General features: G+C 41.4%; 2 protein-coding genes across 5 annotated transcripts; both read left to right on the top strand.

Annotated features, from left to right (window-relative positions):
- The first annotated feature begins 875 nt into the window (after positions 1 to 875).
- LOC111262376 (mediator of RNA polymerase II transcription subunit 15-like) lies at positions 876 to 20466 on the top strand. 4 transcript variants are annotated; one of them, XM_022836597.2, is made up of 9 exons: positions 876 to 948; positions 1569 to 1823; positions 2145 to 2232; positions 2693 to 2744; positions 14529 to 15202; positions 16028 to 16077; positions 16399 to 17249; positions 17583 to 17842; positions 19450 to 20466. In XM_022836597.2, exons 2-9 carry the CDS (start codon positions 1756 to 1758, stop codon positions 19498 to 19500), a joined length of 2094 nt encoding a protein of 697 aa, XP_022692332.1. In that variant the 5' UTR covers positions 876 to 948; positions 1569 to 1755; the 3' UTR covers positions 19501 to 20466. The 4 variants fall into 4 exon arrangements, with proteins under 4 accessions (XP_022692332.1, XP_086825278.1, XP_086825276.1 ...); XM_086969152.1 differs by lacking the exons at positions 876 to 948; positions 1569 to 1823; positions 2145 to 2232; positions 2693 to 2744 and adding an exon at positions 7755 to 9861 and having other exon boundaries at positions 17583 to 17784; XM_086969150.1 differs by lacking the exons at positions 876 to 948; positions 1569 to 1823; positions 2145 to 2232; positions 2693 to 2744 and adding an exon at positions 7755 to 9861.
- LOC111262397 (uncharacterized) lies at positions 20324 to 26573 on the top strand. The gene is made up of 12 exons (XM_022836634.1): positions 20324 to 20407; positions 20836 to 21142; positions 21785 to 21934; positions 22224 to 22311; positions 22559 to 22601; positions 22837 to 22921; positions 23408 to 23495; positions 23708 to 23750; positions 24029 to 24146; positions 24435 to 24522; positions 24864 to 24909; positions 25102 to 26573. Exons 3-12 carry the CDS (start codon positions 21864 to 21866, stop codon positions 25197 to 25199), a joined length of 768 nt encoding a protein of 255 aa, XP_022692369.1. The 5' UTR covers positions 20324 to 20407; positions 20836 to 21142; positions 21785 to 21863; the 3' UTR covers positions 25200 to 26573.
- The last annotated feature ends 383 nt before the right edge of the window (positions 26574 to 26956 follow it).

Here is a 26956-nt window from a genome sequence, read left to right as displayed (position 1 = left end):
ATGTGAGAACACACTGTGCGATCGACTCTAGGAGAGCGAACAAATACTACTTGCTACCCTCTCTTCTTCTACGCTCAAGAACTTCTCTGTTAATGGCGCTGTTTTTGCCGCTTCTAGAGCTTGAGGCTGTTTCGCCTTTTCTATGTTACTCTGTCCGCACATTAGCGTATGGGCCGTTGTTTCCGATGTAGCGGCTTCATTGTGGACTACTGATTTTGTGGAAGGGAAAAACTTTTCCTTTCGCTCATTGTTTCAGCAATAGATCTGATTTGTATCGAGTAGTCGTCGCGGTCAGTCGTACGCGACTTCGTTCGCGGGCAGGATCCGGATAATGTTATTTTGAGTGTTTCCGTTTAGTGATCGCGGTAGAATCAGAACGAAGAAAAAGAGCTGATAAGAAATTTACTAGCTTATAAATTAGATTTATTCGCAGTTCTATGTAATACAAATAGGATAAAGATCTCTTCCAGGTTGCTGTTTTGGGTAGCGGCCGATTCCCTAAGTGACAATTTTCCGCGCTAATACAAACAAATTTTTGAAGAGCCAAGAAAATTAGTTGTTGGACGGTAACTGAATCTCATCTCTGTGTCCTTCCGCCTGTGCGCCGATGCCAAGTAAACGTTCTCTCTTGCTGCTATCACCACTACTGGCATGACATTATTCAGATGATTAGCCTAGCCCTGTAACGTTTGGCGGGCACTTCGCTCCCGTCGAAGCCGTCGAAGCTTATCGGATGTTTCAACTAGTAAAGCCATTTGATAGAACGCTGCTTGGCGGACGATACCGAATTCGATGAAAAGTTAGAACTGCAGTCTAAGCTTTTTTCTTCTTTGTTGTTAAACACTGCCTTTGGATAAAATAAATTATTGCAAGAAAAGCTGTCGCAGACACGTAGCTCATCTGAACAACCGCTTCCGAGACCCCTGGCTGATATGTGCTCGAAATCAGGTATATCTGCCAAAGCGACTTTTTATATCACTAAATCTGCTTGGCGTCATAATACTTTCTAGTGTTCGAGAGTGAAACCAATTTTAAACCTTACTTACTAATTTTCTGATCGATTCGAGCTCTCATCAAAAGCAAATGAGAACATCGTTATAGGTCTACGTCAGGTGGTGTTCTAATACTCTCTCCGATCATAATGACAGATCTGCCTGCGGATAGATCAGATTCGAGGACAAAGAGGCCATATCTATTGTGATACTGTCAATACACTAATGAATATGTTCACAGTACCCACACAAGGCCCAAAAACAGCAATACTATGCTTGCGTAGTAAACGTATTAAGATTGAGGAAACCAAAGGTTAATGAACTGTTGAAGCAAACGAAACGCATAAATTTGACGATGAAATTCTTATCAAATAAGTTAGCAGCAACTATCCAATAGTTCTTTTCTCTTTGTATTAACTGCAAGTGTGAGTAAATCGGTTACGTCGAGCTTTAATGAACTTTTACTGCCTTGTCTAGTTCGACCTTCAATACATCCTACGTATGGTCAACAAAAAAACAGAGACGTGCTCCAGAGTTTGTGTCTTTGTTTATTAAATAGCTTATGCGTATTCATAGCTTACGGCGCAAAATTCGAAGTGGTTTTTTTGCGGCATGGACGACGTCTAGTTCGGTGCGGCAGGTGTCACTGACTGAGGGAAGCGAGACCTCAAGCACGAAAATACGAGCTAAATAAGGCGAGAACTTAATCGCCTAAAAAAGCGGCGAATTCGGCGAAATCTATTGCAAATTTAAGTTTTGCAAGATGAGTGCGCCGATGATAGACAATTCGTGGAAAAATCCGCAGTTTCGGAAAAATGTGCGCTCCAAAATGTAAGTGACAATCAATCAATGAGCCAACTTCATGAAGCCAACCCGCTTTGAATGACTATTTTGTCTGTGATTTAATGGCCCATTCCGTATATATCTGTAGAAATCGTATCGGTATCGAGCGTACATACTAAATAACATTCTACTGTCCCTGATAACAATAACAAAGTAGCTATAATTGTGAAATGCGCTTACATTGAACTACTTATTATAAGTTAGTTAATCATTATAATATTCTCGAATGGAAACAATATTGTTGGTGTTTTGTTACGCGATGGATATGCATTTATCACACCTGACGAAAAATTTCCCATATGCTCACAGTGAAGACGCTATTCGGAGTTCGCCTAATCCGCAATATAAAAACGCAGGCGACATGGAAAACCACGCGTTCAACAAATCGGTCACAAAGGTAAGGGCAAATAAATTCCGACTGCTTCATTTGAGCGGAACATCCATAGCAGTATTACTATGCTATGCGGTCATGTGAATTATTGTCAAGATTGAAATGTTGTCGAATAATATTATATATTATGCCCCTACTTATTACTTGAATAGTAATCACTTAATTCGCTAGCCAAGCAGTCTTTATTTTTTTTAAGTTAATTTTTTTTATACTATATGCCCTTCAGCCAATATTTAACCAATACTGCTCGTATGCCAAATTCAAATTGGATTTACCGTAACTGTATATCGACAATGTCATCGACCATTGACTTATTCTAATAAATTAATGGATCTATGTCCGACAACAGCAATATATGCATTGAAATCACCCTCGACCCAAAGTAGGGCCCCAGTTCCAGCCACCTATTAAAATGTGTTCCTTTTCCTATGTGCACGTATTTCTTGGCTTGTGTCAATCCTTTTAGGATCAATACCTATCGTATGTTGCTCGCCTGATAATACATATTCGGGAAACCGGTAAGTGTAATATAGGCAATTTTGTAAACACGTACAGTTTGAAACGACAAATCGCTTGAAGGAGAAGCTTATAGAGTTATATAAAATAACAATCTTATCGTGTAATCATTTTACGTGTGGCATAGCGTACATATCTTGTCTATACCGAAAAGCATGGCTAGACCTTGAAATGTACGTGTGGTAGAAAACGCTTGAATTTCAAAACATTTCCTAGTATTAGAGGCGCGTTCGCTAGAATCGGGAGAGATTACTGCAGTTGAAATTGCACGCAGGCGCAAGAATAGAAATCGCAATTTGGAAATTGCAGGGAGATGGTGATCGCCGATGCCGTCAGAAAAGTTTTATAATATTACCATTTAGTTTGTTCTCCCGAAAAATCCCGCTATAAAATGTGCCATTTTATGTTAGCAATGAACATACATCTATCATATTTTGGTGCGACATAAACGAATTAATGTAATCAACTGCCAATTCTATAGAGCGAATTTTGAACGTTTAGAAAGATTGACTGGTTATCACCCTAGCAGTTTTTAGGATCTTAAGTTCCTAGCCAAGAAAAGTTTTGTCAAAATAGGAAAGACACATTGCTCCTCATAGCATGGATCGTTTGAGTTTACCTGTTGAGTGGTCATCTAAATTGGGTCACGCAAATACCTGAATTCGTGTTTGGACCAGGCCGTACTGTTATATTTCAACCACTTTTATTATCCTATCGGTGCCTATGATTTGACCGGAGAATATTATTCTGTGATAGAAAATGACCAAACGATAAGCTTAACGTGTCTCATGTTAAGACCTTTGACAAATGCGGCCAAAGTTAAACCGTGCATTCGGTGTGCGTATCAGCGAACTGTGTGTTCGATATTCATTGTAATGATTAAGCCGTACAGATGTAATCTATTTGTGTATGTCTCTGATTAGAAAGGCACCCGTTACACAATGCACATACAGCTGAGTATGTGTATCGGTAAGTGATGTACACGGGCCAACGGTTTGAGTTCAAACGGGATAGTGTGCGGTGGTGCAATTTTAAAATTGTGCATTTGTGCCTTTACGGTGCTTGAACCATTCGGGTGTGATATATTTTTTAATTTACTTAAACTACCATTGTACGTAACTAGTCTTTGGTACAATGTATGCACTCGACTTTACACCAGTAGTTACGTAGGCCTTATAAAACAACTCATCTAACAAATAAGCTCTATAACAGAGTCGATAGTATCAAAAATTGGTGCGTAACACTAGAATTGTATCTTGCTGCTACTTCAATTTCGGCTAGGTTGTTGAAAATTGTGTCAAACAAGTCTCCGTATTGTTGGAATTTTCGGCAGGTTACTAAATCTTTTTGACGATTTCGAGTCCTGTCTGCAACGACGTTGGCCGACCAGGTTTTACTATATTTACTACAACTATATTTACGGCTCCTCTATTCATTTGATCTCACATCTCGATATCCCCGCTAGCACTTTGGCCTTACAACAATTATCTGCAGCCTCTTACGGCACTGTTATGTTGGTTGTCCTTTTAGAGATTAATTTGTGTATCTCTTGATCTGGCTTTTTCCTTTGGCTGCCCTTGTCGCCAGACGAGCAAACTACCATGAACTGTAGTTATATTCGTGCATTGTTTGTAGACGTACTGACATTGTTTGCAGACTTCAGTCGTTTTACTATTGCTTATTATGCGCAGCAAACATGAAATTCAAGCTAACTAAAATACTACGTTAGTCAGATTACTTGATGATTACGCCTAATGGCTTTTTTAGGATGAAAACAAGAAGAGCACTGAAAACTAACTATAGATATTGTAACCGAAGCGTTTTGTGATTTTATGACAAAACGACAAGAATTCGCTGGGTAATAGACTTCAGATAGTCGTGAAGCAGAGGAGACCTGTTAGGTGTGGTACATAGCTTGAAAGATAGTTAAGAGCGATAAGATAACCGGGGCAAAAGAACAGAATAAATGACACGAGGCTAGACCAGGGGAGCGTTGATTTATCGGAAAATATTGTCAATTGCATTCTGCTTTGCTCAGGATCAAAGGAAAGATTCTATAAGGTGGCTTTGGAAAAGTCGTAGAGTTCGTAAACCCACCGGGCGCCCACCAGATAAAGTTTTACTTGTTGTAAGAAATTTACGAAGATGCGACCCACTTACATTTTAATTGATCTGAAACTAAGCAGAGCAGGTAGAGAACTTTTTTTTGTTTACTCATAAAATGGGTACGTTAAACATTTGATATACCGTTAATTTTGAAAACGCATCTTATTTAGAACCGGTGTATGGATCGTTTGACATAATTTTTAGGCACTGTGCTTGTGCTCTTGATTGTTTGTCAGAGTTTGAGTGAGGTTACCGCATCCGATCCGTCCTCTGAAATGCAGACTATGCCATTAGTATCGGCTTTATTTATTTTTGTTTTTTTTTTTTATTTTTCGTCTTCTTGCTCACACTGCCAACGGTTTTGTGAGATTGTGGTAGCTTCTTGAAGCTTCTCGTCATCTCATCCGCCATTACAGTCTTTACAGGTTCTCTTCATATTGCAAACGTCTCAACCGTTTCAGCACTTCACTCCAGTTTTGGCTTCAACAGCTCTTTTATTTCGGGTTTTATCGTCCGTTTGCTGTTTTCTCACTGCATATGAGTGAACTTCCTCAGATGGTCTTACTTGCTCCTTGGGAGCTGGGCCTTTGTTCTCAGTTATTAGTGCCCTGCTAAGGCGTCGTTCCTCCCAATTCGTTAGCTGAGAGGTGCACGAGTACTGCCCTCGCCCAATATCTGTCTACAAGTTGTTCTGAGACAGGATTTCTTCGGATGGCCCTCGCTTGATCGTCATCACTGTTGTTGTTATTGATGATCGTTTCTTGGACAAGCGGTGCATTTTTCGGCGAAGCTATTCCAGGTTCATCGTTGCTTCACAGCCGACAGCAACATTCGTAGCTTCTAACACTGTTCTGCAATGAATGCAGCCGGCTCAAGATGATCCGTTTTTAGTCTGCTCCGAGGTGCCGCGTCACATTTCTCATTCGGTTAAAGCTGTCTGAACTAGTTGCGGTAGTAAGGGTCAATTGTCAGCTCTATAAACAGTGACTTAAAAGAATTGAAAAGATGAACAATATGCGGCACGACCATGCATTTATCGATCAGGGCAAATTAGTAATATTTAAGCGATCTGCCTTATTGTTATAATATTATGGTAGCATTAAAGTAATCACCGACGAAGTTTAGTTACTGCTGGTTCTGTAATTTGCTTTCGCTCCGTACGATAGCGAATCTATCTATTAATAAGAGCTCATCTGATGAGTTAGTGGGTGAGAATCAACGTGAGTCCACTTTCTTTCTTCCCCCTTTTGTCTTGTTTTTCTTTCTACATACATATGAACAGTTCTAGTTTTCTCTAAGCCATGATAATCGTCAAGTGTCAATCAGACGGTTATTGCTACTGTTGTAACCACTGGCGAAGGCAGTTCTACAGCTGTTGGCGCCGCTACCGACGTAAATAGCCGCCGATGCCGCTTCAATTCCTATAGGCGGGAACAGAAACCCGCGCCTGTGCCAAGCAACATCAGGCCGACCAACTGTCGGCTGGTCATTCCTCGCTTTCTGCGTCCGTACGTCGATTTGACTGAATAACGGGGAGCTAACAGCAACAGCAGCAAACAGAATCTCCTCCGGTGTGGATTTGCTGCTGTTGTTCAGATGTGATAGATAGGATGGAACAAACTTATTGTTGGTGTGACCGCCAGGCGGCCATCGCTCGTATCGCTAATACTGCTGTGAGAGCAATCGCTTCCTAAGCCGAAACGGCGTTGATGCGGTGCTCACCGCTGACAGCTGGTCGCAAGCGGCTAAGAAAATTGCAGTTGTAGCGTAGCATCAGTGCAATAGCGTTACCCACGGTGGCACCGGCGTTGATCGCTGCAGTAGAAACGATGCGACAACCGTCGAAAGCAGCATCGCAGAAGAAACGATACGCAAACAGACACGTACAGATGTGCACATGTACAGAGTCATACCGACAGCGGAGGGAACGGTGCTGACAGTGACCGCTGAGAGCGTGACAAAGAGAGGGGAACAGGCAGCCTAGCCGACACCACATCGCTGCGGATACCACAGCAGCGACGACGACGACGACGACGACAATGACAACAAAGCCTTCATCGTTTCCGCTGAAGTAGCATAGAATCACTGTTAGTTAACGATGTCGTTGTCGTCGTCGATATCTTAGATGCTTTTAGTAGCTATGATTGTAATGTGGGTTGATGATGCTGACGATGCCACTACCTTCCTTAATTTTTGCTGGTAATGATGCTGCCGTCAGCAGTCCAGTTGTTCCTTTCCCCTTGTACCCTTCAAGGTAGCAGTAGATATTGCAGGCGCCGTCATGCTGTTACCGCAGAACTCCGAAATCTAGATGACAGCAGCTACAGCAGGAGTTATAAAAGCAACAGCTACAAAGATAAGAAAATTCTCGCTTAAGTTACTATAGCTTCATTACGCCCGCCACTGCTGCTGTTGTTACTGAACGCGACCTGTCGTCAGCCTTATCGCAACCGCCAGCGTCGACGGGGCTGCTACTATTGCTGCTAGCCACCGATGCTGTAGAGTTCTCCGCCGCTCCGCGGCCACTACGAAAGTTACGGCAGCGACTATTGCGATAGCAGCAGCGTACGGGTCTCGTCAACACTGCACGGACGCACCCCCTTCAACATTACGGCAACTCTCTCCAACATTCGTACTGCCCTCCCTCAGCGTTGTTCACGCCATCAGTTGTTGTTACTGTGGCTGTTGGAACTGCTGCTGCTGTCGAATCATTGTCGTTTGTTGCTTCGACTCTGGTAGCCATTTGCTTGGCAAAGCCTTCTCTGTAGTTGACGGCAAGCCCTTTATGAGTAGTAGCGTGCTCAGAGGGGGGTGACAGTAAATGGGAGCAGCAATGATAGTGGTAACAACGGCACAGGTTCTGAGAGAATTCGATCGTTGCTTCTTACGAAATTGGCCAGGTGAACTTAGAGGAAGGCTAGCATTCAGTTAAACGGGAGACAAACCCGTATTCAGTTATACATAGATAGAGATTGCGATGGGACGAAAACCGAAAGAGTGTAACATTGTGTCGAATCTACAGAATCATATAGAGTGTCAGCAACGACCATTGACAATATTACTGCTACTATAATATTATTACTGTGACAACTGCTGCTGCTGCTGCTGCTGTTATCATTTAAACACACGTACATGATCGGAGATCATATAAGCGACGACTAAACGATCGAAATGTTTATACGAACGAGTGCTACCAATAGCCAATGGACACCGTTGTGAGTGCAATGATGTTCGCCGTCGGATGTGTATTCCGGTGTTCGGCTTATTGCGAGTGTAAGACAGTGGAGATCGAACGGGGCCGGCTGAAGACCACTGTGAACGTATAGTCCCCAGCATCGTTATGCAATGCCTTAGGTGCCAGAGTCTCGATACTGCATCGACGCGTTACAGCGTTTTCATAGCGACGTCTTAACGCAGAATGAAACACTCCAGAGGGAAAAGACACCATTAGAAAAAACGGCAGATCAGAAACATGACACATGCACGTTCGTACATCTCAATGTTTGTATCGTGTGCAACCGATCGGTACCATAACGACACCGCCACAGCAACGAGTTTCTGTCGAATGATTGATTCTGTTTGAAACTACACCACGTGCTATACTAAACAGGGAGCGCTATTTAATGATCATGCTTTACCACGATTGCTTCTAATAATCTTATTAGCTCAAAAAGGCTCGGCTCTATCTGGACGTTCAGAGCCCAGCCAGTGGGCGGGTTAGCAAACCGATTGAATAACGCTTGAACGCATAGGTCGGTGTCAATTTGGCAATTCGGATTCGACTCATGGACAAGATGCGAATGGTATTGCAGCGGGACAATTTTGCTTGTTGTCAGGTGGAGTAGTGACAATTGTACCCAGGGAGCCGCGCAAAACGTTGGCGTTTGTGCAGCTAGCGGAGGAACCTGTACAGTGATTTAGGTGATACGGAGTGATCTGTAATGCGTACAATAGTGTAGTTCGTGAACTCGGATGTTTTCTCTCGGATCATTTTGAACGATGCTTCTAACTCTTTGACAATTAAAAACACGATTTCAAGAAACCATATGAAAATGAAAGGCAGATCGATTTCATCGTCACTCCGTGATTTGTGGCTTACTGCTGCATAGACGTCTGTCTCTCCAATCCAGCAGTGACAACTTCACTCAACCACGAAGTGCGGCTTGCCCCGCAACTTCGCACTCCATCCCGCTATGATGTCTAAAATCATTTACCTCTTTCTGTCAAAGGGAACACATCATCAGATTACTACTCCTAAACAGTCCCCTTCCGTCCTCGTCAGCAGAGGGAATCAAGTGCTAGCAAGGCGGTCACGCAACAAGTGCACTTTACTCGCCATCGGCTGCGATTACCCAATAAGGCCTTATGCGTTGGATGTATCAATCAGAATTAAGAAGTTAGCACAGTTGAAAACACAGAGAATAATGCAGAACCATTTAATAATGTGGTACCCTACATTAACTACCACCATCGACGGTGACAGTTCGTAGCGAGGGTGAACAACGGAGATAAAGCTAACAATAGGCAGAAAAATAGGACTGCTGATTGAAGCGTTCCACTAAGTCGTGACAGATAGCACAATGAACTGGAACTCGTCCGAGGGAACCGGGGCAACCGGAGGCATGCCTACAGTATCCGTATCGATTTCAGGCCAGGGTGCGACCGGCCGTGGCCTTCAACTGACCAACGCGACCGTCCATTTGAACGGATCATTTGGGAGCACTTCTAGTGGCCGCGGAACACAGGTGCAGGGAACTCAGGGAACATTTCGGCCCCCTGTACAGCAATTGCATTCATATCAACAACAGCAAAATTCACAGCAACAGCAAATAACGCTAACAACTAGGGGCCAAATATCGACGTTGCCAGTGTCCCAACAGTTGGGAAGTGGGGGAGGCGTTCGTGGATCAGGTGGACACCCGAATGTTTCCGCTAGCGTAAGCCAGCAGCAGCAGCAACAACCGAATCAAGGGGGGCAATACGGGGAGCCGACGCTGCTAAGTCTCCTAACGTGTATGTGCTAGTCCGTAGGATCTGCTCATTTGATGTGTGCAAAAGATAGAGTTATTTTTCCGACGGCCATTGCTATTCTAACCGTTAATAACACTGTTGTGTATCTGTAAGTGGTGAAAATTCGTTTATACATCCATTGAAATGACAAAAACATCAATTGGTCGTCCACGGTTATTATCTGTTTTCATTTAACATCATGAAGCACACTCAAGGGAACAATGTATATATATATATATATATATATATATATATATAGACAGCGTTTCTATAATGATTGAAGGACTCGAATATCGCAGCATTCCAATAGTTTTAAATAACTATAAATCTTTGTTATGCTATTTATATGGTATATTTCACATATCTGTTTACAATAAGGCCCCATAATAAGAGCCAACTTCGCTACTAACACAAAACAATGCCACCCGATAACAAGGTCACGCGGGAAATAGCACGGTGCAAACAAATGAGTACAAATTGTTTTAGAATACATATGTGCATCGAATGATGGGCGGATCGTGAGATAGGTGATGCGATGTAACACACAATTAAGGACGCGGTTTGTTGGAATGTTCATGATTTTCTGACTATTATAGAGATGGTACTATTGTTTCAAGTCCAATGAGCTTTTCATGTAATAAAGGAGGATCTAGAGTAACATCAGGGCAGTCAAATCGATGTACCAAAATGAAAATTAGGTGCGCGATTGATTTGCTTTGATTGCCTTTACCTACACGCTCTACAATACATTTCGTTGATCATTATATTCCGATCGATGACGAATAGGAATATAGTGTCACCGGCAAACACTATAGATCCTGTTTTAATTCCTCTAACTAGCACGTTAAGTATAGAGTTAAAGATAAACTGGTCCGTTTGAGTACACCAAGCATGGCAGCGCGCCGTGCTGAATACTCCGTTAAGTGTCATTTATTTCCGGTTAGTTCGATATGGAGCAAAGATTAGAAGAACATTGCTTGAGCTGAGATTTGAGCAATCGGGTCAACTACTGTTGCGATCTGGATAAGAGCTTCTGCACATAGCTGTCCAGACTGCCATCTCGCTGTGACGTAGTTGCATGGCTATGCTTAGGCTGGACGCTTGTTGCGCGGCATTTTCAAAAATTAAGCTGTATCGTGTAGATCGAATATTGTCGATGCAATTACGCTAATTGTCAGCCATTGATGACAGAATGGAATTCAGCCTGTGGATGTATCAGCTCTTGCTGTCATCGTGTAAACAATACAGATGCCATGGTTGAAACATTGGCTAAACACGTTGGAGAGTATACGGTGAGTCTTTTTTTTTCTGGGATATGGCGTAATCTTCCACTGACACTGGGTTTGTGGTGTGTCGACGTTTGCTGACAAAGTGTGCCGTGCGTAATTCTTCTTCTATGGTCAAATGGTGCTTGTTTAATGGTGCCCAAGTCAAGCTGGTTCACTTTATATATAGCTGTTTATAGGTGCTCTCCCCATATCTGCCATTTATTCGAACCGTAGCGTTTCTGCTTAGGATGGATAATCGACTGTGAGTAAATTTGCTCTAATATTGTGACTTCCTACTCTCTAGATTTTGCATTTTGATGATATTACTATATAACTGTTATGACTTATCTGCCCTGACCGTGTCGTGTGTATCCGAACGGTGCGAAATCTAGTTTTTGCTGGAATCTTAATAATTAAAAAGCAGATTTGTAGCTATGCGTATGCAGGCATCACTATCGTACGATCTCTGTTCGACTTTAGTTAGTTTCGCATGGAGTATCTCGATTGACCGTTACAGTGATCGCTATGGAAATCAATGCGTGTTGACACAATTTTCGATGATGTCCAGTACGGTTCCTTATCGAGAGTTGGGTTTAACGTAGCAGATCGAAGCGGCCAAAACGATAGCTGATCAGAACTAATAAACACATTTCATTATGACGAACCGCAAAGGAGTATACGCGTATCCTTTATATATAGTATACTACAATGGCTACTCATGCTTTGTCGTCAACGTGCAGAACAACAGGAAAATACTCACTAGTCGACTTACTGATATGAAATCAATAAAAACCCCATATTACCATGTACGAACTTGTGTACCTACACTAACCAGCGGTTCAGGCCCAGAATCAATCACTATTAAAAGTATTTTCGAGGGACGCGACCGTGCTGACCTATTTTTGACGTTGCTCTATCCGATTTCAAGACGCTGTTAGTGTTCGATTCGAAACCTATTGTATGGCTGTATAGTATTTTAGCACCGAGTAATTTACCGAGTAATTGTTGTCGTTGCCCCCGTAGTCTATCGCTGTCGTTAGCGTATTCTCCGTAGGGCCAATCACATATGCCAGGCACCAGTTTATAGTCAATGCCATCATAACGATTGTCGAGATTAGACAGTTATTCCAACAAACGCGCCGTGCGCCGGTCACCACTCCTGACTGCTATTGCCACCACCATCTGTCTAACGGCAATCCCGTGATAGTGACGAAAATACAGAACCTTCACGAGATTACTAGGTGTAACAGTGTGCCTCGCTCTACAGAACTTTATTTTGGCAATCACATATAATATATACATTCTCAATAAGTAACGATGTTCATCTCAATCGTTTCGACTAATTTATGACAACGCATTTAGCAATAACAAGATTGATTTTTTTTTACAAATCACTTGATTTGTAATAAATCATCCAGTCATTAAAAATCAGGTAATTTCGAGCCCAGTCCGCAGTTACTGAGTAGGAATTATAGTGTTTTTTTTTTTAATCTTACTTCCGAATTAAAAGAATAGTTTTTTCAAGCGTATTAATTAGTTTTTAAGTGAATTAAAAATTCAAGTAGTCTTAATTGAATCTACACGTCATTGGATAACGGCGTGAGCAAGGCTTCTTAGCTCTATACTGCAGACGAAGCGAGCCGAGGAACAGAACGTCTCCAATTACTTCGAACGACAGTTCTCCTTTTCGGTAGGACGAAACTAAACTGCTTTACTTACGCGTCATCAGCAGCGACGATTTCTAGATCGTTGACATGTATCGTAATATCGAAAGGGTCAATAGCCACCATCAAACACGAATGTGTAATACAAAATTTTGGTCCTAGTTCGTCGTTTTTCCAATGGGACATATTTGTAGACCTAGGTTGTAATCGATGACGCTCCATCTCAGTGAGTGTTATTGACAAAAAAAAACATATTAAGGTACAAGCAGATCAATCATAAGTGATGATTTGCCTTTTAGTTAGTGTATGTGGAATGCGCAACCACAGATGGCTGATATCGTTCGCTTTAATGACGAAACTTCGTTTTTCGTGAACTTATCCTTGCTTGGTACAAATTATTTGGTTTGTTCTTCTTTTTTTTTGATTGATTATAGGCTATGTAGGTACAATAGCAATGTGCTAGATCTGATTATTGCCGGTACACCATTAATCGAACACAAGGCTCAAAAAGGTCCATAGGATCCGATCGGAATAAAACTGGAGTATTAAGGACTATGAAATAGAAAGCCAGTTTAATTATTTTCTTGTGAAACTACTAAAAATGTCTGGAAAAATCGCTTAATTTGAAGTATTTTATTCTACAAGATGCTCAAAAACAGCAGTGCTTGTAAAGCTTTCAGCAAGATTTCCAGAAGTTTTGAAAGGGACTTTATCTCCGAACATGCCAGAGCTGGTTTCGAAGGTTGAACAATAAACACTTCAGTCTTGGCAATGGCGAAATATCTGGCGACTCTTCCCTGCTGAACACTGGCATTTCACTACGGACGATCAACCGAGGCCCAGCAGCAGGCATTTGAAAAATTTAAAATAACCAAAAGGCAATGAACTGATATCTCGAATCTTTTTATGTCGATTAGGAGGAAGGTTTTCCGATCGTTCAATACAGAATTCTAAATCTTTTCTAAAAATATAAGAGGCTAAAGGACATCGCCTTCAATTCTAGCAAAAACAAAACGAATCGATATATCTCACGCTCCATTGTCGTAACTAATTAGCCGATGTTGAGTGGCGATTTCAAGCCGATGTCGTGATTTAAAAGTCAGTTAATTAGCTGTAGGTAAGGTGAATATAGCCATCATAAAGCTTTCTAGGAATAGTCGCGCTAAATAGCTCTAAGTCGATGTGAATTTCCCTGTTTCTGAATCTAGATTTACCTCTAGATATAGGACGAATACCGATATTCACCTCCTTTCGCATATTCTTAAATTGCGATTCAATCTAAAGCCGCGTTCGTACATTGTTCCAGTCTTTGGTCATAGAAGCTAACGGCTGTTGACTGATCAATATTCCGGTACACGGCATAGCTCTTAATGGGAAACATGCTTAATCGTTTCGAATAACTTCGAAAATCATTATTGGGATTATCTTCACGCATAATCTATAGTAAATAAATCTAAGCTCTTAAAGTCGGGAACATAACAATAATTTGGAGCGATGGCTGGATGACTTTAATGTAAAGAAATTTCAATTAGTTCAGTGGGGCATTTTGCAACCCATTCTTCAATACCTCGTCGGTTACTGAATCATGGAGTGGTAGCTAGTATTAGATTTTACATTTTCATTTATATGCATTCCTAAAATATTTTCCAATTCGTTTATGGTCTTTGTTATGATTATTTGTATTTCCTATTTAGGTTTTTTAAATGCACTGATTCTAGCTGAATTTGATCAATTACAGATTCAAAAAAGAATCCTGGTTCTATCAATCCAGGAGCAAATCAAGGGCCGGGCCCTGGAAGTCAAGAGGGTGTCGGTCATGGGGGGCCCCAAGGCGGACCCGATCCCATGATGGCGCTCCAGACAATGACAAGCCAGCAGCAGCAACAACAGGCTCCCCTTCCAATGGGCGGAGGTTCTATGGGAGGTGGGAGTGTTATGGCTCCTGGGGGTGTTATTGGTCCTGGAGGTCCTATGGGTCCTGGGGGCCCGATGACTGGAGGACAAATGGGTCTTGGAGGCCCTATGGGAGGGGGTCCCATGACTGGTGGCTCTATGGGCGGCGTTCCCATGGGTCCAGGACAAATGAGAAGTGGCCAATTGGGAGGTCCGTCTGAAATGATGCAGGCGCAACCTCAACAACCAAACAATCCCCAACAACCAAATAGTTCCAGCGGACTTAACCCAATGGCAATGCAGACGCCACGTCCCATGATGATCAGTCAAGGTGGCGGATCCATAAATCCAATGATGATGAATCAGCAAATGGGAAGTAACGTACGTTCGTCACAACCCGCAAATATTGTTGGACCTGGTATTGGCACCACAAGCCAGGGCATGGTCGTTATGGGTGGGGCCCCGCAAGCCAAGATGCAGAGACCACAAATAGCCCCTCAACAACCACAGAATACCATGGTAAGTATTTAGAATAAATCATGCGCCATTAAAATCAACGAATTGTTAAAATGCAGTTCGCAAACGTAACCTGACAAGAACTGCGACACCTCAATGGTTAATTTCTTTTTTGTTTAGGAATTTATCTGTGCCACATAATGCTCTTTTTATGTTTCACCTTCTACATCATCTAAACGTAAATATTTACACAGAATATCGTGTTATTGGGGGGATTATTAAAAGGGATGCTTTTTAATCTGGGATATACCCCAAAGCGTTTTGGCTAATGGTAGGTAGGTTTGTTATGTTGACAGTAGTGCACCATGATTGAATATCGCGTCCTAGCCTTATTTCGGATCCACAAACGCTATCAAGAGATTGGTCTTAAGCGTCTAAGCATTAAGAGCAGTTAATACCAGTTTCTTCTAATGCATTGCCATGGTAACGATAAACATGCGACCACCGTTGGTTAGAATTTCTGCGTTGGCAAATGGTGACCATGGCATATGTTTACCATGCTGTATCACGGGTTTGTTGGAGAAGTGCCAGATAAGTCCAGCAAGGTCTACCCTGTGTGGACCTTCTAAATAAGGTAGGTCCTCGATGCTATATCGAAGAGATGATTTCAAGAAATTGCTCACGCGATCAAAGTAGCTACTGTTATGAAAGGAGTATGCGTTCCTGAATAATTCCTGAATCCTTGTAAAACCACTTGTCAATTTCAGGAACAGTATTCAATCTCTAGTCATAGGCTGTGCTTAATGGTTACAAACGCCTGACTCCAGTAATCTAATTTTGTTATCAATATAACATACTAAAAAAATTGTTTTCGTGTACTGTTGACAGGTCACAGGTCAGGGTCCAGTACAGTCTCCCATGGGCGGCTCGCTATCCAAGTAAGTTCTACAACTGCCCAGCTATTATCTAGCTATACTATATAGTTCTGACAATTGAACGGGTGTAATTGCTCTCTGTAGATTCTGATACATCTTAGAAGACAGAAACAGTGTCATGTATCTCTACATATAGTCTTATATTAACAGATAATTAAAAAGTGATCATTTATCATCTATTGTATCGGCTAATGTGTGTTGTTTCAACAATTTTTTTTCGAAGTGTACATGTCGACACATACTCCACTGAAGCTTAACCATTACGCTAACAGTTATTGTTGTGTTTCTATCGCGTTATTAACTCTTTGGTACTTTGTATTACAGCCAAATGACAGGATCATCACCAGCTGCTTATGCGCATTCGCCGTCGCCGGTTGGGGTCGGAAGCCAGGGTGGCTACCTCCGAGCGGGGCAGGTCGGTGCTCCTTCACCAGGATCCGCTCTTAATGCCCCTATTGGCTCGGTGGCTTCGCCTGCCGGCTCGCATTCTCAACAGCATCCACAACAGCAACAACAGCAGCAATCGCAGCAACAACATGGTCCTGGAAGCCATGGTCTGGTTGGATCTGCAGGAGGTGTCCCCGGTCGCAGCGCCGCCGAGGAACAGGTCTATCTCGATAAACTCAAACAACTGAGTAAGTACATCGAGCCCTTACGCCGAATGATTGCGCGCATCGATAAGGACGAAGATCGCCAGAAGGATTTAATACGGATGAGATCACTGCTAGACATCCTGTCGGACAGCAGTCGCCGATGCCCAATGGAGGTTCTTCTGAAGTGCGAAGGCGTCCTCGAAAAGCTCGACCTGGGTCCGTCAGTACCTCGAGATCACATCGGCCATGTGCCATCGGTAACCTCGATGGCTCGGCTACAAAACGATAATCTTTGGCAGCCATTACTAGACGCGATCAACGCGAACATCAAGAGTCCTATGTTCAATCATACTTTACAGCGGGTTTTCGGCCCACCAATTACGATGCTGACCGGAGCAGCATATTTACGTTCAGCCCCTTCGCCACCATCGTCTCCGCCGGTGAAGCGACGTCGTGACGACATGGTCGAGATTCCGGATGTGCTTCAGGGCGAAATCGCCCATTTAGATCAGAGATTTAAGGTGCAGCTTGATCCGGTTCAGCATAGCGGGTGTCGCACTGTAAATCTCATTTGTCAACTAGGTAAGCTAGTAGAATTGGTATCGAAAATTACGCAAACATATATCATAGAATATTCGTTTACACCGAAATTGCGCGGGGCTTGTAAATGCTTGTTGAATGATGTGACTAAAAAGAAAGCTTTGTCTCCAGTTTCGCCAATTTTATTACTATGATTATAGTGTGCCAATTAATCTTCAGTGGTTTGTGGCAAGCCCTTTTCTCGACCCTCCTTAGATATAACGTGCACTTGAATCGCTGATATCCTCCCCAGTCGAGACTTGTCTGGATCAGCGCAATTCACACTAATTTATTTTCTCTGGTTCCGGCGACTTATGCTGTTTGGCTGTAATACAGACGACAAGACGCTACCATGTGTCCCCCCGATCTCCGTTGCCGTCCCCGAAAATTATCCAGATCATCCACCGCGCTGCAATGCCAACCGGGCTCAATACGCAAGCACATCATTCCTGTCCGATATATTGGATTCTCTTAGTTTGCACCTGAATAAGATGCCATCGCAGTACTCAATCACGTCACTACTCGACACGTGGGAAATGTGCGTTCGACAGATCTGCAGCAGTGGAAACAGCAGCAGCAACAGCAGTACAAACCAAGTTACGAGACAGCAGCAAGCGATCTCCTCTTGAATATAGTGAACTTGCAGGAAATGACTTATTTTGCATGAAAAAAAAGTATCGGTATCGTGCGACTTATACTCGGCACGACGAGAGGAATAATGTTCACATTACTACAAAGCGACCTATGAGTTACATAAGAAGTGATGTGATATGGTACAATCAAATGCGTTGCGAAATGAGGTTCTTAGACGATGGCTGGACATTGAAAGGAAGCTGTCTGGTAAAGTGAAGTGGCCTTTTTCATAGGCGTTCCCGATCGGCAACAATGAGTCTAGGAGACATACTGCCTAAAGCTAATCCATCGAGCAGTTAATTTCGTATTCAGTATTAAAAATTTGGAGGGTATTCAAAACAGTGACGAGTCCCACATTCGAATTGTTGCCGAGTTCACAACATGACTTCGACATGACTTTTACTCGTGTACAAAATATGTATATATACCGTTGAAACCAATGAAACCCTATCCAGTAGTTGAAACAGGACAACGTTTATCCTCAGAGCTTGAAAGCTGTTTGTGGGATCATATAATACTAATAGCACCTAACACAACCACTATGAACGTTTCTGACCTGTAAAGTTATGTATAATTGATATCTTTTTCATTTCTCATGGTGCTCCTTAATAATAGCTATGCGCCCAAAACCATTGTACAGGCGTTTTTACGTAGAGACAGGCACGAAAAATCGTAAAAAATAACTCTTTTTTATTCATGCAGATTGTGTAGTTCGTGTCGTCGGCGGGACTCGAAGCAGCAGTCACTGGCTTTTTTCGGTCAGAGGCACTCTTGTGTATATATCTGTGATTATTAGTTTTAGTTTACCTTAATTGTTTCGTCTATAGTAGCGTTGATCGCCATCACCCAGTTCAATTAAGGTAACCACAAAGCTAGAATAACGCGTCGTCCTTTCTCGTTCCGGCACGCTGACGAAAATCTTTTTCAGCCTTTGTCGCGTAGCTCATTTTGTTGAGCGAATCCAGCCGCCATTGCCATCGGCCAACATATACATTCTATCATCTCACAACGTGAGAGTAAAATTACCACAAATTAGCGTTTGTGCCTTCTGAGCAGATTTGGAGTGATAGACCGCCACGAACTCCTGGCTCTCGGCATTCATTAGGTTACTGTCGCAAGTGTGCCATGAAAACGATGTTCCAACCGCGAGTGTAGAACAGCATAAACCGTACCGTCCACATCGGAGTTATGCGTAGTGGGCGCGTCAGTGCAGAAGCTACATTCGCTCCCTGATCGTAGGCGTTGAATCTACTATTTCTAGGTTGACTGCTGGTACGGTCCGTAATATGTTCAGGCTTCGAGCCGAAACAACGACGCCACCGAGTCCAGCTGCACGATGGCCCGAAGATCGTTTTCCATAAAATTAAGCAAACAATATATATAGTGAGCGTATATGGATTTTTAATGGTAATATAGAAATCGCACCTAAGTACAAGCTAGCACAGCGTACATAGCTTAAGTTACGCACTTCGCGCAAAAACACTAATAGCATCATAATAGTGATTAAGAAACACTCTTTTTTTCTCTCTCTCGATTGCGACACTTCAGTTCCTCACTTCGTGATTTTCAGATGCGGGGACAGAAGTCGATATTCTTAAGCTGTGCAGAACGACTATGTTAGAGCAGGAATGGGACAGAATCGGCGTAAAGCGGTGCCCTCGCATTCGCTGCTGCTTCTAGCGAACAGGCAACACATCAAGAGTGGTTATCTTTATAAAAATACCAATCTAACTAAAATATACTGAGAGTTAAAATGAGCTCAAGAGGCGGCTGACAATAAACTACAGACGATACCAAGATGAACCTTAACACGAGTTAATATATGCTTAAAAAAAGGTTTTGTATTCATTAATCTATTTAATTAGATTGCCAGTGGGCTATAGTTGTTGATGGTTAATTGGGGGGCTCAAATTTAAAATTCGATCAAACGGTAAAGATGATAAAATTAGTCGACTATATTAGCTATTGTCATTTTTCAGGTAAACCAAAAGCGCCAAAAACAAAACGAGCTATATCTGTCTATCAGTGATGTTTGCTTTGAGTGTTTTCAGTGATGGAAACTTTGTTTTGAAAAAGACATCTAATGACCCCGAAGGGTTTAACGACGATGCACAAAGCTACGATATGTATTTCTCATCTAACATTGTACACTCAATCATTTCTAACAGCCTTTTCCATGGGATGCTGGTTCTATAAGCAGAACTGCGTGAACAGCGATGAACTGTACGGCATCTGAACGTTTCCGACTCTGTTCGCCGATTCAATTGAACCTTTATCCAAGGAGACAAACGTGCATATGAGGGGTCAACAGTATTACTTTTGTTATGACGCCAATAGTATCATATTTTTATGAACAAGCCAAATCAGTTATACCGGACCTAGTAAACCAGTGCGTTCCGTAAGTTGAGGAGTGATAGATTACAGAGCACATAACTTGTCTTCGTCGTGTCGTGCAGAGTTATAGACGCAGTATGGGGCATGGTGTTGGAAGAGGCTCATCATGGAGGTCGTTTTGCCTGAGTATATCGGTAAATATTACCTTTTCTAAATGATGGTTATGTTCAATAAAGTTGACTTTTTTGTCCGACTCCTCAACTGTCATATTTATCAAAAATGAACAATTTAATTCTTAAATCACTGTATGAATAAGAGAACTAATAGTCATGTTAGATAGCTGACAAAAGCAATTACTATCCTCCAGAGCACCTACAAATTAAAGCAAAAATCAAAAGTAGTTACTGCCCGCTCTCGCAACATTTTTTTCATTAATTTTCAAAACAAATTTCCTTTTTTGCCATAATTATTCTATTATCAAATTCGGTCTGATCGTAGACATCATTAAATAATTTTCACAGCAAATAAAGTTTCTTTAAGAGATTTAAATACTTCCATTTACTGACACATTGACGCATGATGATATGGAGGATGAGTAGGAGTCTAACTTCAGCCGACTCAGCCCCACAGCTCTGTCGGAAGCTCCGAGTCGCCCGCACATGGGTAGAATACTGTTTGCTGGCATAGAAAAAAGCCACATGAATGCATCCATTCGCTTGTTGATGTTGGGGCCCGTCCGATCAACTCCGGTCCAGAGTAAGTCAGATAGCTCCATCATCTCATCGGTCACTGTGCTAAAACATCTCTCAACTCGGGGGCACAGTGAATGCTCAGTGTCAGTGGATCGATAAAGTGAAATGTGCGCTGTGGGAAAAACGTTGCCTTTTTGATTGCGCCAAAATTTGTTCGGCTTTCGACAATCTGTTGGTGTACGTAAATCATGTTTTATTTAACTCTGTTTGAAGTTATCTTTTACGTGGGTGTATAAGTCTGTATTTATCTCTGCGCGTGTAACAGGCTACTTTAGTTGAAACAGAAGTAGCTGAATTTCTAAGATTTTTAAGTAGCTTTGCATTCCCAATTTCTAAAACGTAAAGAAAGGTTTCTAACGTTTCTAATCATACGTATTTAGATCTAAACGTTCTTTTTTTGTAATAACTAGTTAACATCGAAACCGTTCTTGTCTCTTTGTTGGTCATATTTTACTGTTTTACTTTACTAATTGAATAAAGTATGGGCCTATGCTAAATAACTAAAAGTCTACTGAGTGGGTCGTGTAGAACTGTAGTTCTTATAATTGTTGTACACTTATAGGTTTATCTGTTAATTAGTTCTTAAGGCACATTTATTTTGTGTGTACATTTGGCGAACATCGCTTCTTTTCATCGATTATAGGCGCAGTTTGGTCGAATATTGTTTTTTTCAGGTTTCAAAGCGCTTAAACAAGCCTGTTAACTCTTATTTCGCTAAAATATACACACACACTGGCATGTATAAACTACAGGAGACCTCCAAGCGCATATGCCTGGTCGCGGCAGATGTGATTACTTACCTCTATGGTACTTCTACAGGCATTACAAGCCAAAGCTTATCCGCTCAGGAGGATCGTTCAGAGGAGCTTGTTTTTAGCTGAAAACGATATAAACGAGCATGAGTGCCGAAGACGACGACCCCAGCTTGTGGAGAACACCGGCTTTCCGGCAAAGCATCCACTCAAAAATGTAAGTAATTTACCTTCTATTCTAAGATTCTACATGAACTAAAGTTGCAGGTGTATTCTTATTTCATCTATTGTTTTCAATTTCCTTTGTAGCTTTTAACACGACAGACTTACTAAATAAAAAATAAAAAACTGACTGTTATGCTAGGTTTACTCTATAATTTGTATAAGGAAAATCTTTTTCATCAGTTTTCTCAAGAATTTTAACACGGTGAGCGCTACCATAAAAAGATATCTTTGAATAGAATAAACGACAAAAACTGTGATTTAAATCTTTATGGTTATTGTAGTGAAGAGACAATTAGGGCATCGCCCAACACTCAATGCAACGACGCGGCCGAAATGGAAGATCACGCCTTCAGTACCGCCACAACAAAGGTATATAGAAGTTTCGAAATGTTCTATTGAACGGTCCGTCAAATGTAGTTTCTCAATATTATGGTATTAAAATTAAGTAGCGTTTAAACATATTTTAGTTGAACGTCACTTCATAGAACGTTTTATGAGCTTCGTTTAATTTGTCGAATAAACATATAACTTTGCAAGGCATTAACCAACTAGTGGCATAAATCACATATTATTATTACATACATCTTCACTTTTTATCGTTTGTCATTGCTTACAGGATCAGTACTTGTCAATGGTGGCCTATCTCATGGATTATATTAGTAAGTAGTATGAAGCTTACCACTCCACCCTTGTTATTACGATAGAAGGATGTTCGCCATGCTTCGGAAGGGTCTTGACTATTGCATAGTATTATAGCTAGAACATAAGGCAATCCGGTAAAGCAATTAATGCACGGGTTTTCATTAATCAAAAAAATGTATCGGTGTGTACTGATATTTTGTGAGCACTTACATTACGACGTTAACGTTCTTGTTTTTCGAATTTATGCAACAGGAGGTGATTCGGAAAGAAGGAGTGCTCCAACAAATGAAAATTTATGGAAAACACCTGCTCTTCGAGAAAATGTCCGCGCAAAAATGTAAGCGATATTGCAAATGCAAAAGAAGCTTTTAAAAGTTTAAGTAAATCGTACAAAGCGTTGATTCGTTTCCGTTTCTCAATGAGAGTTCAGAAATCCTAACTAGGTCGCAATAAAGTGTACTCTTGTAACGACTCGAGGCCAGTCCGTAACTTAATTATTAACATAGTTATCATAGCTTCGAGCTGCTAAGCCGCTTACAGTATTCGTCATTATCGAATAAAATAACTAGAAACTAATTAAAATTTGGGCACAAATAATAAAAGCAAAAAGTGCTAAGGATGCTTATAGTATAATTATTGCACTTGGAGCTGAAGCCGTGGTAACTTAGCGGATTGCCATCCTGCTGACTGGACTCACAACTCCGCGAAAACTAACAGATAAACTTTTTGCGCTCGACTTATATTATTCTGACCTCGTAAATTTTGCTGGCTCTTTACGATCAGCTCTTATTAAATTTAGCGCTATGACTAACTGCTGTTCCAGAGAGTGGGCCATAAGAAATTCTCCCAGCCAGTCATACGAGAATGCTGTTGAAATGGAGAATCAAGCATTCATGCGATCGTCGACGAGGGTATGGACTGTTAAGCACACGACATGAAGGGACCCAATATCGAACGAATTTATTATAACCAAGACATACATTTTCTCACTAAATAGTTCGTTATATGTTGACTAAGTATCTCTAAAATGGCTTTTAATCATAAATCTTAACTCTAGCATAGTTTATATGCTACCACTCTTTATCTTTTAACTGCCTGATCATTCGTTCCGTTCTGCTTACAGGAGCAGTATCTGTCGTATGTGTCTAGGATAACAAAGCATATTCGTAAGTGACAGATTTCGTGATTAGGGTAGTCTTGAGAGACTATTGTTTTCAAGAGTATTGAGAGACTACAGTTGGCTGTATATATCGGAAGAAATTAGCCAGACACGAAAATTGTGCTTTTCATTATGTAAAGTCGTCTATGACAAATAGTAATACAAAGCGAACGTAAAAAGTGATATAACGTTCAGGTAAAATGCAAAACAAATCTGAAGACAAGAGCTTCATTTCCCAGTCATATGTCTCCCTATAGTTAGATGGTTCTTCAATGCCTATTTTAGGGGGCGATACGGATGAGATCAGCGACCTCATATTACGTGAATTGGAACAAATAAGCTCGTCGACGAATGGTGATCGTTGGAAGACTCCGAACTTCAGGCGGTTAATTTGCTCGAAAATGTAATTGATTTTTGCACCTTGTCATTATATCTTGTTATTATTATTATTTTTACGAAATAACAACGTAAATAACTTTAGTCCGCATTGCCGAACGGCCTGTCAAAATGTATTTGAACTTCCATGCGCTTCGAAGACATCCATCTTTGCAGGGAACATTTCTGCGGTTCCCGATTAGTGATCTGGCTAGCTTGAGCCAAATCAGGTTTTTTAACAATAGCTTCGGCAGAATTTCGAAAAAAAAAGTGAGTTCTATGTTTAATGGTGCTTCTCTGCTCTCGCTATTTGCAGAGACGAAGCAATTAGGAACTCACCAAATCAGCATCGACGAACAGCGGCTGATATGGAAAATACGCTGATAAGCCGGGCAAAGTCAAAGGTAGGAATGAAAACCAACGAGAAACATCTCTGACATGATATGAGAGAATTATGTTTGGCTTAAAATCATGCCCAGTTGTTTTGGAGCTATAAGTAGGATTTTTCTTTACTGCTTTGTATTTGTTGTTTTCCACTGTTTTACTGAGCACGTTTATATCGAAACTGTAAGAATTTATTTGTGATTACAAAAACGTACGCCATATAAAGACCGAAGGACTTTATTGATCCTCTCTCGTGCAACCGTATTATGAAAGAGGTATGGCAGGCAGCTGGCGGTGATTAGTGTGTATTCTATCCTGTATTAAGCAACCAATTTTGTGTGTCGATTGCGTATACTTCCAGGAAGAATATTTGTCATTTGTGGCTCGCCTTGTAATTCGCATGACAGGTAGGTAAAGAGCCAGCTGGACTGCTCGAAATCGTTCCTTTAGGCGTCCCTTTAATGCTGCACGATATTGCACCTTCTATGCATATCGTGCATAAACTGTTTTGTGAAATGTGTATTCAGACTCAATTGTCGTTACGGTAAGTTGTCTTATTTAATTCTGATAACATTTACCTCACGTGCGCGATTGGACAGGTTCTTCTACTAATGCCGACTCGGTTAGCTTCGAACATGGAACTGGACGAGCTGATTTAGGAAGCACTGGCCGCGTAGGACCTCCAGGGGCAACTTGATCTTATGATATCTATCTATAGAAACTATAATCAGATATAGGATCTCTATCGATTTAGCTACTGACCGCCGGAAAATAATTTGCTCTTTGACAACCGTGCAGGTTCCATTCTCTAATCTACGCTAAGGGCTCAGAGAGTCAACAACCGGAAGCAAATCAAAATACTCTCTGTGACCCTTCAAGGGAAAATAAATGTATGCAGTTATTGGAACTGCAGCGTTTTATATAATAATATATCAAGACAGCTGTATTGACGCAAGTCTAGAGGTAGAGGCCTATGCAAAACAGTAGCACGGTACTACTACATCGACTAATTCCGCAAGTGTTATCTCGCTTGATCGTATCTATACATTTCATCTATTTAAACCGAATATAATATGTATACCTTTGGCCAGATAACAGTCAGGCGACGCATGCTGTTGTTGCAGATATTTCACATAATGTGACGTAGTTACGTTTCCACTTTAAGTAATTGCTAACATCTTACGGGCTCTGTTTACATAAACCTACCATGTCTCTATGCATTTAGCATAGCGCGTTCAGAGCACAGGTGCCGTGTAGAAAGAGATTAAACAGGTGGTGACAAAATATATAGCTGTTCATTACGATAGGTAGAGACCGCAATTTCAATGTTGACGATGGAACAAATCCCCATTCTGCGGTTTGTTATTTAGTGTTATCGAGAACTTCTTAGTACCTAAAAAAGTTCTGCAAAGGCCGTTCTGTATAGTGCTCCCTCTGTTTATTCTCTGGGACAATTGTTTCCGTATCGGTTATAACGGTTTGCTTTTAATAGTGCAATGAACGAAGCACACTTGTGTCACACGGTACACAATTATAAATCTAAAATCTCGTTACAGCGAGTTCATGCTAAAATCGACAACTCTTGGATGAACGCTGACAAAAATCATGCAGTTGCTGTTTTATGCTTCTAAAATCTCCATCCCTACAGATCACGGTAATACGACTTTCTTCACTATCAAAGCAACCCAATGTGAAACTTTAATTATCTTCTAGATCTTTGGTAAACGAGTTACCGTTCCTGAAAGAGCAGTAGTTCTGTAGGTAAAGCAGGATGCCTGCGAACCTTGTTGAAAGAAATGATGCCGGGGAGTGTACTGATAGAAGGAAGTGACCTGTGTTGAGCCCTCTTCTGATACGCCAAAAAAATCTTAAAACGTACCGGTAGGTTTTTCTGTCACCAAACCTCTAGAAAGCTAAAAAATGGCGATTGTATCTATTACGCTAATGCGGACCGATAGAATTAAGCGTTGCACTTAGCGTGTCCACCGTGTAATAAGGTGAATGTAAATACCTGTAACTAATATATATATACATTGTACTATTTACAATAAATTAGTTTATATCTTTTCTACCCGACTCGTCTTGCTAAGTTACGTTACTTTTCATTTTTCATGTGCTTTGCCATCCAAGAGCTTCACCGAAAAATGGCACGCTTTATATAACATGGCGGGCATAATAAATAACACTCTAAATCCAAAACATCCTGTGCATCCTTAGATTTTAGTGTCTAGTTCTGTACGCATCGTTCGTACTAGATGTCTTATTGCCTAAATAAAAACACTTTTACCTCTATTAATAACAACAGGAGACATCCGTCCATTCAATTACTTTTTTCTACAAGCAGTCCTTTATGCTCACCAACAGGTGAACGCAAAATGTTTGTGGCTTCACAAAACAGAGTACATTCTCGCTCCCGTCCTCTTTTGCTTGCTATTTTTGGAAGTGTTTCCTGAT

The sequence above is a fragment of the Varroa jacobsoni genome, unplaced genomic scaffold (genome assembly GCF_002532875.2).
Source record: "Varroa jacobsoni isolate VJ856 unplaced genomic scaffold, vjacob_1.0 scaffold_70, whole genome shotgun sequence".
Lineage (NCBI taxonomy): Eukaryota > Metazoa > Arthropoda > Arachnida > Mesostigmata > Varroidae > Varroa > Varroa jacobsoni.
The sequence above is the reverse complement of the archived record's forward strand: the minus strand, read 5'-3'. Positions and strand labels throughout refer to the sequence as shown.

Excerpts from the sequence above, each read along its gene's own strand:
- LOC111262376 (XM_086969150.1), top strand. The coding sequence starts at position 9,429 with ATGAACTGGAACTCGTCCGAGGGAACCGGGGCAACCGGAGGCATGCCT. Across the intron at positions 15,203-16,027 it reads AACAACCACAGAATACCATG|GTCACAGGTCAGGGTCCAGT; the intron begins GTAAGTATTTAG and ends TACTGTTGACAG. Across the intron at positions 17,250-17,582 it reads AAATCTCATTTGTCAACTAG|ACGACAAGACGCTACCATGT; the intron begins GTAAGCTAGTAG and ends GCTGTAATACAG.
- LOC111262397 (XM_022836634.1), top strand. The coding sequence starts at position 21,864 with ATGAGTGCCGAAGACGACGACCCCAGCTTGTGGAGAACACCGGCTTTC. Across the intron at positions 23,751-24,028 it reads TAGGATAACAAAGCATATTC|GGGGCGATACGGATGAGATC; the intron begins GTAAGTGACAGA and ends TGCCTATTTTAG. Across the intron at positions 24,523-24,863 it reads TAAGCCGGGCAAAGTCAAAG|GAAGAATATTTGTCATTTGT; the intron begins GTAGGAATGAAA and ends GTATACTTCCAG.